This window comes from Labeo rohita, chromosome 10 (assembly GCF_022985175.1).
Source record: "Labeo rohita strain BAU-BD-2019 chromosome 10, IGBB_LRoh.1.0, whole genome shotgun sequence".
Classification (NCBI taxonomy): domain Eukaryota; kingdom Metazoa; phylum Chordata; class Actinopteri; order Cypriniformes; family Cyprinidae; genus Labeo; species Labeo rohita.
The window spans coordinates 1,770,783-1,785,767 of record NC_066878.1 but is presented as its reverse complement, the minus strand read 5'-3'; the positions used below and the strand labels follow the sequence as shown (position 1 = coordinate 1,785,767).

General features: G+C 32.6%; 1 protein-coding gene across 2 annotated transcripts in view; it reads left to right on the top strand.

Moving 5' to 3' along the window:
- The window catches only part of nipblb (NIPBL cohesin loading factor b), a 34,306-nt gene extending 19,321 nt beyond the window's left edge, over positions 1-14,985 (top strand). For both annotated transcript variants that reach the window (XM_051120972.1, XM_051120971.1), the window contains exons 29-47: positions 84-230; positions 1,958-2,092; positions 3,611-3,709; positions 3,813-3,866; positions 4,128-4,236; positions 4,313-4,449; positions 4,549-4,689; positions 4,778-4,871; positions 4,959-5,113; positions 7,012-7,102; positions 7,195-7,368; positions 7,467-7,657; positions 7,739-7,846; positions 8,932-9,132; positions 9,357-9,503; positions 11,086-11,414; positions 11,521-11,695; positions 13,887-14,063; positions 14,141-14,985. In XM_051120972.1, the coding sequence (XP_050976929.1) occupies positions 84-230; positions 1,958-2,092; positions 3,611-3,709; positions 3,813-3,866; positions 4,128-4,236; positions 4,313-4,449; positions 4,549-4,689; positions 4,778-4,871; positions 4,959-5,113; positions 7,012-7,102; positions 7,195-7,368; positions 7,467-7,657; positions 7,739-7,846; positions 8,932-9,132; positions 9,357-9,503; positions 11,086-11,414; positions 11,521-11,695; positions 13,887-14,063; positions 14,141-14,506 (3,030 nt within the window). In that variant the 3' untranslated portion in view covers positions 14,507-14,985. The remainder of the gene's footprint in view (positions 1-83; positions 231-1,957; positions 2,093-3,610; positions 3,710-3,812; positions 3,867-4,127; positions 4,237-4,312; positions 4,450-4,548; positions 4,690-4,777; positions 4,872-4,958; positions 5,114-7,011; positions 7,103-7,194; positions 7,369-7,466; positions 7,658-7,738; positions 7,847-8,931; positions 9,133-9,356; positions 9,504-11,085; positions 11,415-11,520; positions 11,696-13,886; positions 14,064-14,140) is intronic.

The window sequence follows — 14,985 nt, the reverse complement described above, 5'->3', positions numbered from 1 at the left end:
GTGAGTGCAGTTTCTAAAAAACCTGAGGTTTTTAATGTTCTCTTTTGCATATCTTTAATTCTCATTTGCATGTTTTGATTCAGTCGGACATGCAGCGGGGAGTTCATGGCCGGCTCATGGATAATTCCACCAGTGTGAGAGAAGCTGCTGTAGAGCTGCTGGGGCGCTTCGTATTGAGTCGACCACAGCTAACGGAACAGTATTATGACATGCTGATCGAGCGCATCCTGGTTTGTGCTTTTCTTTGGATATATAATTTTCTGTATTGTAAATTTTTTTTGCAGCCAAATACGTTTTGTATGACTGGAAAAAAAAAGTGTTTGACACTTGTCCCTAATAGATTTCCTTAATAGCTTGTTTGATGTCTGTAGTATCAGAGTAATAATTTAACCAATATTTCAATACTTAAATGTTTTTCTCCCCAAAAAATTAATAATCACCAAGATTTTTTTTTTTTTTCGCAATAAAACAAAAACATTAATATGGTCACAAAAATGTTACCATGTATGCTATCAATCTTAAAGACAAAATTATTTAATTTTGCAAATGTTTTGTGTTTCCCCCCTTTCTAAGAACGTCTATATGCAAATCAATATTTCACAAATATCCATTTATTTGTTTATTTGGCAATACCAATGAAATAAACCACTTCATGCTTACTTTTTTTTTAGCACCTTAATTAAAAAATCTGATAAAAAATTTGCATTTCCATTACAAGGTGATATTTGACTCCTTAAAGTGATTTATAGGGGAATTTTGTTTTAACCTTTGTAATAGCATTTTTCTAACTTTATTAAAAGCATGTCATCTTATGTCAATTTTTTTTTAAATTAGATTTTTAAGCTTTTTAAAATTAATTAAAACAACAGAATGAGAACAAGTAGACAGTTACCAATCAAATGAAATCAGTGTTAACAAAATTATTTTGTACTATAGAGGTGGCACAGATGAACACAAAAGTGGCTTGTAGGTGTATTTTCATGTTTAATGAGGCTCAGAGGTGGCATGAGTGCAATCAAATTCATAAATTCATGTTGAGATTAATGCTTTTTTAATATCAAATTTTAAATACAGAAATATTAAATGATTTAAATAACTGAAAAAATACTTTAAAAATGAAATTAAATCTGCCAGTAGGTGGCGGCAAATCACTGATTTAATGACTGAATCATTCATTCAATTGATTAGTTTAAATGGCTGATTCGTTCAGGCATAAAGCAAGTGACTGTCTTTATGAATGGGAAACTGAATCATTGACTAACTAGATTCGTTTAAGAAAGCACGTTCATTCATAAAACACCACTGTGTTTGAATGGAGATGCTCAGCGGCTGAGTTGTGAGTTGTTTATAAACTATTTTTGATGACGAAACAGGGCAAAACCAGGAAATAGTGTTATAGTCAGACAATTTAAGTCACTTAATATTAACTTCTTGTTTAACTGTTGTATTAAATCATTATCTCATTTACAAACTCCCGTAAAAATCTGTTGTTCATCGTAGTTCATTGCGATCTCACAAAGTTCCATTATGATCAGTGAAGCTCTCTACACTGCACAATGAATCTCTTATTTACACTCTTTTACACTTTATGAAAGGATTCGTGAGATATGTCTCTAATACATTACTCAGTGTTGCAAAAACACAGAAACCTTTAAAGCTCCCCTCAGCGCAGATATGCTAATCGGGTCAGTCGTACACGGTGCTCCTAAATATTTTTTCATAGTCGCACACAGTAGTGTTTAGTCGCATTTGGTCGAGCCCTGCACTTCAGGTTGATGCCTCTTTACGTTGATCACTCTGTCTCTTTGTGTAGCGATAAAGAGTGGCTTGTCTGTACATTACCACTTACAGTTGTAACTGTTATTGGAAATTTAATACAAGCTTATATTTCCAGTTAGCAGTGATTGTTTTGAAATCATCATGTACGCTAATTTGTGCTGGCAAATGTTTTCTGCAGGACACAGGCATCAGTGTGAGAAAGAGAGTTATTAAAATCCTGCGGGATATCTGTCTGGAGCAGCCCACCTTCAACAAGATCACAGAGATGTGCGTGAAGATGATCAGGAGGGTCAATGACGAAGAAGGCATCAAGGTTAGTTGCGTTTTTCTCGTGAAATCTTGTGTTCGTCATTCTGTTTTTTGGAAAAACTATAAATAAAATTTAAACTTAAAAGTTAACTTTAAGGATATTTGTTTACTCCTAAATTAAAATCTGATAATTTACTCACCCCAGTGTCATCAAAGATGTTCAGGTCTTTTTTTTCTTCAGCTGAAAAGAAATTAAGAAAAAATTCCTGAAAAACTTCAATGGTGACACATAGGATGAAAGTCCAAATTGTACAGTCTAAATTCAGTGTAGCTTCAATGGGCTCTGCAAGATCCCAGCCGAGAAATAAGGGTTGTATCTGGCAAAACGATTGGTCATTTAAAAAAAACTTTTTAACAAATGCTTATCTTGCACTAGCTCTGCACTGCAAATCTACTAGGGATGCACAATATTATCGGACCAATATCGCAATCCCATTTGCTTTAGACCATCTACAAATGTTAAATCTTAAAATAAAATTTAAGGTTACTGCTGCAACTTTCTAGGAAAAAAAAATGCAGCAATTGATAGAGTATTTTTAGTTATTTTCAAAGCTTCAGTGTACTGTCAGAGCTTCATTACTGTTTATTTAATTCTAACAAATAAGCTCTTGTTAAGAACTAACCAAAATTAAAAATAATATGCTAATAATTTCCACACAGTAGAGACTTCCAAACCAAAGGAAATATAACAGTATCAGCATTGGCTATCGGTCAAAATAAGTTAAAAAATATTGGCATATCAGATATCGGCAAAATCCAATATCATGCATCCCTAATGTCTACAACTTCACACATTGTGTAATCACGTTGGAAAGGTTACGCACGGTTAGTTCTTTGTCTGTGTACTCTGGTTCAAAATGGTAGGGTAGGGCAAAATACTCTTTTTAAATTTTTGTTCTCCTCCCACTTTAAATTCTTCTGACATCATTGGTTTAGCTTTTTTTGTAAAGGCTGTTTGTCTTTGCACGTTCACTTTGTAAACACTGGGTCAGTACTTCTACCTATGTCACACGTGACCTTTCCAACATGACTATGTAATGTGTAAAGCTGAGCTAGTGCAAGACCAGCATTTGTGGTTAAAAAGTATAGAAATGTAAAAGTTTTTTAGAAAATGGTTGACCGTTTCACCAGACAAGACCCTTATTCCTCGACTGGGATCATGTAGAGCCCATTAAAGCTGCAATTTAGACCTTCAACCCGTTGTTCCCCCATTGAAGTCCACTATTAGGAGAAAAACACTGAAGTGTTTTCCTCAAAAACCTTAATTTCTTTTCGACTGAAAAAAGAAAGACATGAACATCTTGAATGACATGGGGGTAAGAAAAATTAAGAGCTAAATTTTCAAGTTTAGGAGTAAACTTGAAACTAGTGGGGTTTTTTTTTTTTGTTTGTTTGTTTGTTTTCTCCAAAATGCAAAAAAATCAAAATATTTGACTTTCTTTATATTATTAAAAATTAAGTCTCCTATTAATTATTGTTCAGCCCTGTTCTAACTAGTTTATTTTTGCTGTTTCTTATTCAGAAATTGGTAAATGAGACATTTCAAAAGCTGTGGTTCACCCCTACACCTAATCATGATAAAGAGGGCATGACTCGCAAGATTCTCAACATCACAGACGTGGTAAGGATCTGCAGAGCGGGCTAAAATCTGACCCCAAGACATGTACTTTAATACACGTTTAAGGTCACATTATGTCCCTCTGACGTGAATCATTGTCTCTCAGGTCGCTGCATGCAGGGATTCCGGTTACGACTGGTTCGAGCAGCTCCTTCAGAACGTAAGTCGCCCATCTATGGTTCAAGGACGATTTTGATGTGCTTTTCCAATGCATAGTAGTGCATTTAGGAGTTTTCAGAGATAATACCTTGAAAGATTGTGAGTTTGAACCACAAGCAAATACTCATTCTGTAATTAGGAAGTAAATTCTGACTTTTGAGTTGAGCCCCAGGTAACTCCAGAGGAAGTGTGAACTGCAATAAATTGACTTTTTCAAAGAAATAAAATAATCTAACAATTGATTTAATCTATGTTGTCACAGCTGCTAAAGTCAGAAGAGGATGCGTCGTACAAACCGGCCAAGAAGGCTTGTACCCAGCTGGTGGACAGTCTCGTGGAGCATATTCTGAAATATGAGGAGTCTCTCGCCGGTATGAGCGGTATTAGATTATAAACCAAAGGATTTACCTTAGTTGAACTTTTGGTGAGTTATTCTTTGTTTTGCAGACTGTGAGAATAAGGGGCTGACATCCAATCGCCTAGTGGCTTGTATAACCACACTCTACCTGTTTAGCAAGATCAGACCACAGCTGATGGTAAAACATGCCATGACTATGCAGCCATACCTGACCACGAAGTGTAATGTGAGTATGCTTTCGATAAACGCTGGATGTATTGCATTAAATGTTGTTGTGCTGCCATCTAGAGGCCTGAGAGTGAAGGTGCTGATTGTGTCCCTACAGACTCAGAGTGATTTTATGGTGATCTGTAATGTGGCTAAAATCCTGGAGCTCGTTGTTCCTTTGATGGACCATCCGAGTGAAAGCTTCCTCACCACCATTGAAGAAGACCTAATGAAACTTATCATCAAATACGGCATGACGGTCAGTTGCGCAGCTTATACATCAGCTCTGGTGTCCAGCGCTTTGTACATGAACAGCTTCATGATGCAGTCTGCCCTGTTTCTCACAGGTTGTGCAGCACTGCGTAAGTTGTCTCGGTGCGGTCGTCAATAAGGTCACCCATAACTACAAGTTTGTGTGGTCTTGTTTCAACCGATACTACGGTGAGTACTTTTCAACTCTTGTCTTTTAGTTCATCTGTGATTCTGAAAGTGTTAATTACTCTAAAATTCTTCTTCTTCTATGTGAAGGAGCACTGAACAAGTTGAAGTTGCAGCATCAGGAAGACCCAAACAGCACCGTACTGGTCTCTAATAAACCAGCACTGCTACGTTCACTCTTCACTGTGGGTGCCCTGTGCAGACACTTCGATTTTGACCAAGAGGAGTTCAAAGGCAGTAATAAGGTGAAATCCTCAGTCGTGATTTCTGGATTTTAAAAGTCTTGAATCCCAGCGAAAATTTGTATGCATTAATAACCGTAGAAACTCTAGAAGTAGATTTTATTTTTATAGAATGTTTTTGTAATTGTGTTCATCTCTTAAAATTTGTCAAGAGTTTTCTTTAGTCCAAATTATATATATATATATATATAATGGTGTAAACTGGTGTAAACTTTTGAACATATTGAAGATGTGTACTTTTTTTTTTTCTTTTGCCTAAATATCACATTTTTTCATTTAGTACTGCCCTTTAGAAGCTACTTACATGTTTCTCAGAAGTCAAAATAAGTTACATTTTCCCTGATCTACAAATTCAAACAGCTTTTACCCCCTTAATGCACTGTGTTTCCTTCTGGAGCATCAGTGAGCGTTTGAACCTTCTGTAATAGTTGCATATGAGTCCCTCAGTCATCCTCAGTGTGAAAAGACAGATCTCAAAATCATACAGTCATTGTTGGAAAGAGTTCAAATACACAAAAATGCTGAAAAACTAAATCTGTGGGACATTTCTGAAGAACAGTGGGCAGTTTAACTGTTCAGGACAAACAAGGGACTCATGAACAACCATCACTAAACAGCACAATATTAAGAATCAAGTGTATGTAAACTTTTGAACATTTTGATAATTTTTTAGAAATGTAACTATTATTTTTTTCTTTGTGGACCACATGTAAACATCTTTTATGATAAATATCTTATTTAGGGGAGTACTATATGTACTAAAGTACTAAATTTTGTATGATCCGTCTTATTTTGGTAAAATAATTAACATTTTGCAGATTCTGTAAGGTGTATGTAAACTTTTGACCTCAACTGTATGTGTGTATATATAAAACAGCAGTTTTATTTATTTTTGTTTCTTTTTTTACATTCTCAAAAAACTTGTTGCTGTTAATGTGAAGTTGATACATTTACATTTTGTTTTTACATCATTGCTGCTTCTAATGCTGATTTAAATCATTTTAAAAACTCATAAAAGTGTTGTACTACAGCAATTAGAATCTAATGAGAGTTGACAGCAATGAGAATTTTCAGAAAAAGGTGCTTAATTGACATGAAATTAGAATCTAATGAGAGTTGACAGCAATGAGAATATTTTTTTGTGTAAAAAAAAAAAAAAAAATATATATATATATATATATATATATATATATATATATATATATATATATATATATATATACAAAAACATTATGACAATGAGAATTTTCAGAAAAAGGTGCTTAATTGACATGAAATGGGGGCTTTTGTACCAGAGGTATCTTTTCATAGATCCTGGAACTAATGGCAGAAGTGTTTTTTGGCATGTTCGGACCAGAACACCAGAAGGTTTTAGTTCTAAGAATAACCATTTGGGGAAGTAGGGACTAAAACAGTTCTATAGGAACTAACAGTGATGTAAGTGTATGCTGACTGGCCAAATGCATATGAAACACCGGCTACCTGGCATTTTTAAAAAGCCATATGAAAATATTTACTCCACAAGAGATTAAGTCAGGTTTTCATGCACTTTCAGTTGCGTAAATTGTGCAGTTCCATTCTATCGCTGTTATTGCTAACCCATGACACAAAGTAAAAACAGCTCCGGCATCCTCTGTTCACCGGTTGTTGACGTTTGTTAATGTCGCGAATAAAGACATCGCTGTCGGCCGCTTCAGAGTTCTTGTTGCCAGTGCAAATGCAACCAGGAAAACTGCCAGAGGGGGAAATTGGTTCTCTAGGAGCCACCATCCTGGCTAGTTTCTAGAACTATGTGGTGCGAAAGCTCCTAATGTGAAAATGTCTATAGGTTTAATACCTGAAAATGTTTTCATAAAATTCACTTCTTTACCTGTCTGGTTAATGCTCGTCTTCTCATTCAGGTGGTCATAAAGGACAAAGTGCTGGAGCTGCTGCTATATTTCACTAAGAATGAAGATGAGGAGGTGCAGACCAAGGCCATCATTGGTCTAGGTAAATATTTGCTCTACATAATCACTACATTTCTAGTTTCACCTTTACATTTTACTCGCAGTACGCAAAACCATAATCTGTTGGTTCTCCAGGCTTCCTGTTCATCCAGCACCCAGGGCTAATGTTTGCTTCAGAAGTGAAGAACCTCTACAACTGCCTCCTGGCTGACAGGAAAACGTCAGTGAATTTGAAGATCCAGGTGCTAAAGAATCTGCAGACATACCTGCAGGAGGAAGACTCGCGCATGCAGGAAGCCGACAGGGAGTGTGAGTGTCACTTTTGTAAAGAATGTTCTTGTCCGTGTTCATTTGTAAGTAGCTAGTCAGCTATTTTTATTCTCATTCTTGGTCTTTGGTCTTTTCAGGGAAGAAGATGTCTAAGCAGGAGGACCTAAAGGAGATGGGTGACATTTCATCTGGCATGAGCAGTTCTATCATGCAGCTCTACCTCAAGCAGGTGCTGGAGAGCTTTTTCCACACGCAATCCAGCGTACGGCACTATGCCCTCAATGTAATCGCCCTGACACTCAGCCAAGGCCTCATTCATCCCGTACAGGTACGTATCTATTGCACAAACTCTCCTGAAGCCGATCTGAAAGAGCCTTTAGTTTAACTTGCTTCTTTCCTCCTCCATCAGTGCGTTCCGTATCTTATCGCAATGGGAACCGACTCAGAACCCACAATGAGGAATAAAGCTGATCAACAGCTGGTGGAGATTGATAAGAAATACACGGGATTCATTCACGTAAGTGGATTTGAACAACTAACGTGCGTTTGTCATTAATCCGAAAATTAGAAATTATATATGCACACTGCCATTCAAAATTTATTTGATCTAAAATACAGAAATAAGTAATATTATGAAATATTATTGCAGTTTAAAATAAAGGTTTCCTATTTTAATATACTTTAAATTATAATTTATTTCTGTGATGCAAAACTGAAATGTAATCAAAATAGCCCAACTGCAGTTTGATTGAGATTAATTGGAGTACACAATAAAAAAACATTTTTGAAAATCTTTAAAAACTGTTTTTTTGCAAATGATCTCTTTATATTTTTTGAAACTGATACTTTTTTTTTTTTCAGGATTCTTTGAATAAAAAAAAGAATAGCGTTTATTCAAAATAAAAATCCTTCCTAACAACATTAGTCTTTAATGTCACTTTGTATCAATTTAACATCCTTGTTGAATAAAAATATTAATTTCTTTCAAACAAAGAAAGAAAGAGAAAATTTACTGACCCCAAACTTTGATCGGTAGCGTATATTGATACAAAATGTTTCTATTTTAAATAAATACTGTTCTTTTTAACATTTAATTACCAAAGAATCCTGAAAAAAGCATCACAGGTTCCAAAAAAATATTAAGAAGCACAACTGTTTCCAACATTGATAATAAATCAGCACATTAGCATGATTTCTGAAGGATCATGTGACACTGGAGTAATAATGCTGAAAATTCAGCAATGCATCACAGAAATAAATTCAATTTTAAAGTATATTAAAATAGAAAAGCTCTATTTTCAATTGCAATAATATTTCACAATATTACAGTTTTTTTCTGTATTTTTTAGCAAATAAATGCAGCCTTGATGAACAGAAAATACTTTAAATAAATCTTACTGGTCCCAAACTTTTGAAATAAATAACTTAAAACTAAACCTGAAATAAAAATGTACATAAACTATGTAGACGTATTTAAAAAATAAAATATAATAGTAAAGCCACACATCAGAACATCAAAAACTAGCTAAAATTTAAATTAAAACAGTTTAAAAATTAGTTCAAAATAATAAATATGATTAAAATATCATGTAATCCAAACAGATGAAGGCTGTGGCAGGGATGAAGATGTCCTATCAGGTGCAGCAAGCCATCGTGGATTCAAAGGACACTGTAGTCAGGGGTTTCCGACAGGATGAGACAAACACTGCTCTTTGTTCACACCTCTACACCATGGTGCGTGGAAACAGGCAACACCGCAGGGCTTTCCTCATCTCGCTGCTCAACCTGTTTGACGACAATGCGGTTAGTGACCCCTTTTAATGTTTTGCATTATATGTCACGAGGGGTTAAATTGCGCTGGGGCTGACTGGTGCTGGTAATTACTAGTTATTATCATTATTGTTATTATTTATTTATTTTTATTCTTACCTTCTGTAGCTACAGTGTTTTCCAGTAGCATTCAGCATTTTGATTGACCTGTTTTTTGGAGGTCTTAAATAATGCTGTTTTGTTTTCTTCCCATGCAGAAGTCAGACGTGAACATGCTGCTGTATGTCGCGGACAATCTCGCCTGCTTCCCATTTCAGAGTCAGGAAGAGCCACTGTTCATTATGCACCATGTAGACATCACACTATCGGTGTCCGGCAGCAACCTGCTGCAGTCCTTCAAAGAGGTGCGGTGCTTTTTCAACCACTCAGTCTGTTGAATTTCTATCCTTTTACTTTAACTCTCTTAAACCCATAATAGTCTAGAAAAAGTGTTTTGTTTTGTTTTTTAATTAAAAATAATAATGGTAATTTATAATTTGTTGTAGATATAAGTTGATTAGCATCTACGAACCGTTTGATTCGAGTTTTTTTTTATTTTTTTTTATAAATATATTATATATTTTATTTTCTTACAAAAAAGTTTACTTAAAAGTCTGGTTAAGTATTTAAAAAAAACAACAACAATATTTAAAAACAGGATTTAAACGGTGTTTGTGTTTGTATACTCATTTATTAATTTATTTATTGTTATATATATTCCGTGTTGTTATTTTTTCCCTCCTAATATTTATATTTTATTTCAGCTTTATTTCATTATTTCAAATAATAAAAATGATTTTTTTGAGTTTTGGTTAATATCAATACTGACGTTACTTTTTTTTTTTTTTTTTTTTGTTTTTGTTTTTTAATTTTTTAAATGGGGAAGAAAAAAAATCTAGTTTAGCCCTTAATTTTTCCTTACATAAATATTTTCCTCCTGATATTTATATTTTATTTCAGCTTTATTTCAATTAATAAAAATGATTTTTAATAATTTGTTTTTGTTAATATCAATACAGACTTTTTTTTTTAATTGTTGTGTAGTATATAAAACACACAATTTATATTTATGCATATATTAAATTATTAAATATATATATATATATATATATATATATATATATATATATATATATATATATATATATATATATATATATATATATATATATATATATACACATATATATATTGTATGTATGTATGTATGCATGTATGTATGTATGTTATAATTTAGGGCAATTTTTTTTTTCTTTTTTTTAGTTTGAAGTTTTTTCATATGATATATATTTTTTTATTTATTGTATTTGAGCTTTATTTTAATTAATTACTTTTTAAAGTTATTTTAATTTATAGCATATATGATTAGATTTTTATCTACAAACCAGCATTTGATTCTAATTTAATTTTTTTGTATTTTATAAATTATTTTTATGGTTAATTCTAAAAAATTATTTCTAAAAAATAAAACTATTTAAAAAGATGGTGTATTTGGGTTATTTCAAATTTAGATGGTGTTTAAGTGTTATTTGTATACTCGTTTGTTAATTTATTTTTTTGTTATTCATTATTAATTAATTATTTATCAATATTTGGATTTTTTTTTTTGTTTCAGTAATTTTGTATATTTGCATTTAATTTTAGAGTGTGTGTATGTATGTATATATATATATATATATATATGTGTATATGTTTATTTTTTTATTTTTTTTAAATATTATTTTCATATTATTATATATAATTTAATTAATTTTTTTAAAAATAATTATGGTGGATATAATTCTTTTTTATATATATATATATATATATATATGTAAATATAAATGCATACATTTACATACATTTTGATAACAGGGTTGCATCAACTTTCATTTAGTTGGTCCTTTTTGTACCTTTTTTGTGAGAGCTGGCACTCACGTTTTCCAACAATTTTGCCTTGTATTGCAGTCTTTGCTAAAAGAGCCTAGACAACGGGAAAAGAAGAAAAAACGAGGGAAAAAATATGGCTCAGAGGAAGAGGATGAGAGTAGCAGGGGAAGCAGCAGTGATAGCGATAGCAGCGATGATGTCATCCGTCGACGCAAGAAACCCAGACGATCCGCTGCGGTGAACTCCGACTCAGATTCAGACCTCGACTTAGAGGATGTAGACAAGGTCATGTTGCGTCTGCCCGACAACCCCGAGCCCTTATTGGACTTTGCCAACGCCTCTCAGGGCATCCTGCTGCTCCTGATGCTCAAGCAGCACCTTAAGAACCTCTACGGCTTCTCTGACAGGTGAGCTCTAACTGCTAGGCCAAATGCATTGTGGTCTGAAATGACTCATGTAAAGTGTTCATGATCACTGGCTTCATGACGAACGCCTCATTGTCTTTTCCTGCAGTAAAATCCAGAAGTACTCGCCTACGGAATCTGCAAAGGTCTATGATAAGGCTGTAAACAGGAAGGCCAATGTGCATTTCAACCCACGGCAGACACTGGACTACCTGACAAACAACCTGTCCAATGGAGATCTTACTTACGATGTCAAGAGGAGAGTCGTCAGACAGTATTTAGATGTAAACATTATGATTTTCTTTTTATTTGTGTTTTGCCTCATAAGGTGCTTTTTTAAAAGACTAAGTGATGAAAAAAATATTAGTTTATATTTTGTTGCTTTAAAAAAAATATATGTATGTATGCATGCATGCATGCGTGTGTGTGTATATATATATATATATATATATATGTCGCTGGGGTTTATTTGTAGCAATAGCCAAAAATACATTGCATTGTATGGGTCAAAATTATAGATTTTTCTTTTATGCCAAAAATCATTAGGAAATTAAGTAAAGATCATGTTCCATGAAGATATTTTGCAAATTTCCTACTGTATATATATTAAAACTTAATTTTTGATTAGTAATATGCATTGCAAAGAACTTAATTTGGAAAACTTTAAAGGTGATTTTCTCAATATTTAGATTTTTTTGCACCCTCAGATTCCATATACTGAAATAGTTGTATCTCGGCCAAATATTGTTCTATCATAACAAATCCATACATCGATGGAAAGCTTATTTATTCAGCTTTCAGATGATGTATAAAGCTCAGTTTCGAAAAAATTGACACTTATGACTGGTTTTGTGGTCCAGGGTCACATATATATACATACACACACACACACACACACACGTATATGTATATGTATGTATGTGTGTGTGTGTGTGTGTGTATATACATTATATATATATATATATATATATATATGTATGTATGTATGTATGTATATGTATATATGTATATATATGTATATATATGTATATGTATATATATATATATATGTATGTATGTATATGTATATATGTATGTATATATATATATATATATATATATATATATATATATATATATATATATATATATATATATATATATATAAATGTGTAAAATAGCTTGAAAATGGCTTAAATTATTTAAAAATGTTTTGCTTGTTAATGTTTTGTTCATTTGTTTTGTCAAATAATCAAGACATGTTATTTTTCAATTAATAATTAATTATTAATATCATATTTTTCTAGCATTGATAATCATTAATGATTTTTTTAAATTAAAAGATTTAATATATATGATTAAATATATGTTTAGTGATTTAATATGCAAAATATAAAAATATTTTAAAAGTACAATGAAAAAGTCAGTATTGATATTATTAACCAAATCAAATTATTAAATATGATTTTTATAATTGAAATAAGGCTGAAATAAAATATAAATAGATTTTATTTATTTTATTTATTTTAGATTTTAGTAAAAATTAGACTAAATTGATTTTTTTTTTGTCTATTTAAAATGACAAATGAAAAGTGAAAATATTTATTTTGTTTATTGTATTTGTTTCAGTCTTTTGTAATTTCTAATTGATTTATTTATTTATTCATTTATTTATTTATTTGTGTTAAAATAGCATGAAAACTGCTTAAAGTTTTACAGTTGTTTTTCTCACTTTTTCATGTTATTTTTTTTTTTTCCAAATAATCTTTCAAATAATCAGGTTGTGTTATTCACACTTTTCAAGCATTATTAATTATTAATTAAAAATTATTTAATTAAAAGACAGAATATATATTATAAAGAATAATAATGATTTAATATATGCATAATTTGAAAATATGAATTGTATTTTTATGTACTCTTTAACAATAAAAACATGAAGTCAGTATTAATGTTATTAAACAAAACAAATGATTAATGATGACTGAAACAAAGCTATGATAAAATATAATCATTATAAACAAAATAAATGTAAATTATAAATAGGCTAAACATTTTGTTTTTCTATTTGAAATGGCACATAGCAAAATATATATATATATATATATATATTAATTGAAGTAAAGCTGAAATAAAATATAAATATTAGGAGGAAAAATATTTATGTAAGGAAAAATTAGGCTAAACTAGTTTTTTTTTTCTATTCAATTTAAAATGACAAAATTAAATAAAATCTAAAAAAAAAAGATAACTAATATTTATATCAACAAATATTGTTATACTATATAAAACTAAATTAACAGTTGAAAACATTTTAATATATGAAGAAAAAAGGACTTGAACATGTTGTTTTTTTTGTTTTGTTTTGTTTTTGTTTTTTTAGTAATGACACAAACAGCTCTTTAATTGTCTTGAATTGATTTAACAAAATAAACAGTTTGAACCAATTCACAAAAACCATTCAAACTGACAATCTCGAAACATTTTATTCCACAGTTTAAGGTACTGATGGAGCACTTGGACCCAGATGAGGAAGATGAGGAAGGCGAAGCTTCAGCCAGTACCCACGCCAGAAACAAAGCCATCAGTGCTCTACTAGGAGGCTCCAGCCCCAAGAACAATGCTGCTGACTCGTACGACGACGACAGTGATGCAGACGAAAAGGCTCATGGGGTAAGTTGATGTTTTCATTCAACTGTTGATGTCTAACATTACCGTCACTTTAAAAATCCATGTTTGTTCTTCTCCAGTCGTCACGGAGATCCAGGAGAGGCGGAGACTCCGCAGAGGCATCAGGTCACATGAACGAAACGGTAGAAGCCAGGGACGTCATCGCCATCTGCTGCCCCAAGTACAAGGACCGGCCGCAGATCGCGCGTGTTATTCAGAAGACAAGCACAGGCTACAGCGTTCGCTGGATGGCCGGATCGTACTCCGGCACCTGGGCGGAGGCCAAGAAACGCGACGGACGGAAACTGGTGCCTTGGGTGGACACTATCAAGGAGTCTGACATTATTTACAAGAAAATTGCCTTGACGAGTGCACACAAACTGTCCAACAAAGTAGTGCAGACTTTACGTTCACTGTACGCAGCCAAGGAAGGAACTTCCAGCTAATTAAATCTGTAATAACTCTCGAACTGTTACACCCAACAGACTCTCAGCAGCCAAACTTCATCAGGATTTAACGTTTTGTAAACTTAAGTCGGAGAGAAAGGAGTACCACAGACTCGCAGGTTTTAAGGAATGAGGATTTTAAAAGCGCGGTCTGTTCGGAAAAGTCGATGTGAATCCTGTACATCTTTTAAGTTAAACGGAAAAGAACGAAAACCGGAGCTCCTTCGCTGTTGTGCAGCAACTTGGTTGTTTGAATTTTTCCCCCTCCACTGTATCATAGTTTAACACAAAAAACAGAAACGAAAAAATGTTTATATCTCTGACGAAAAAAAAAAATCTGTTTAAAGAAATAAACCTAAAGTGAATGTTGGAAATTAGTCTGTTGATGTTCTTAATAAAGTGACCTTGGAGTTTAACCTAGCACCGGATGGATTTCTTTAGCTTAGCTCAGTTTCCAGGGAAATAAACTTTGAAACATC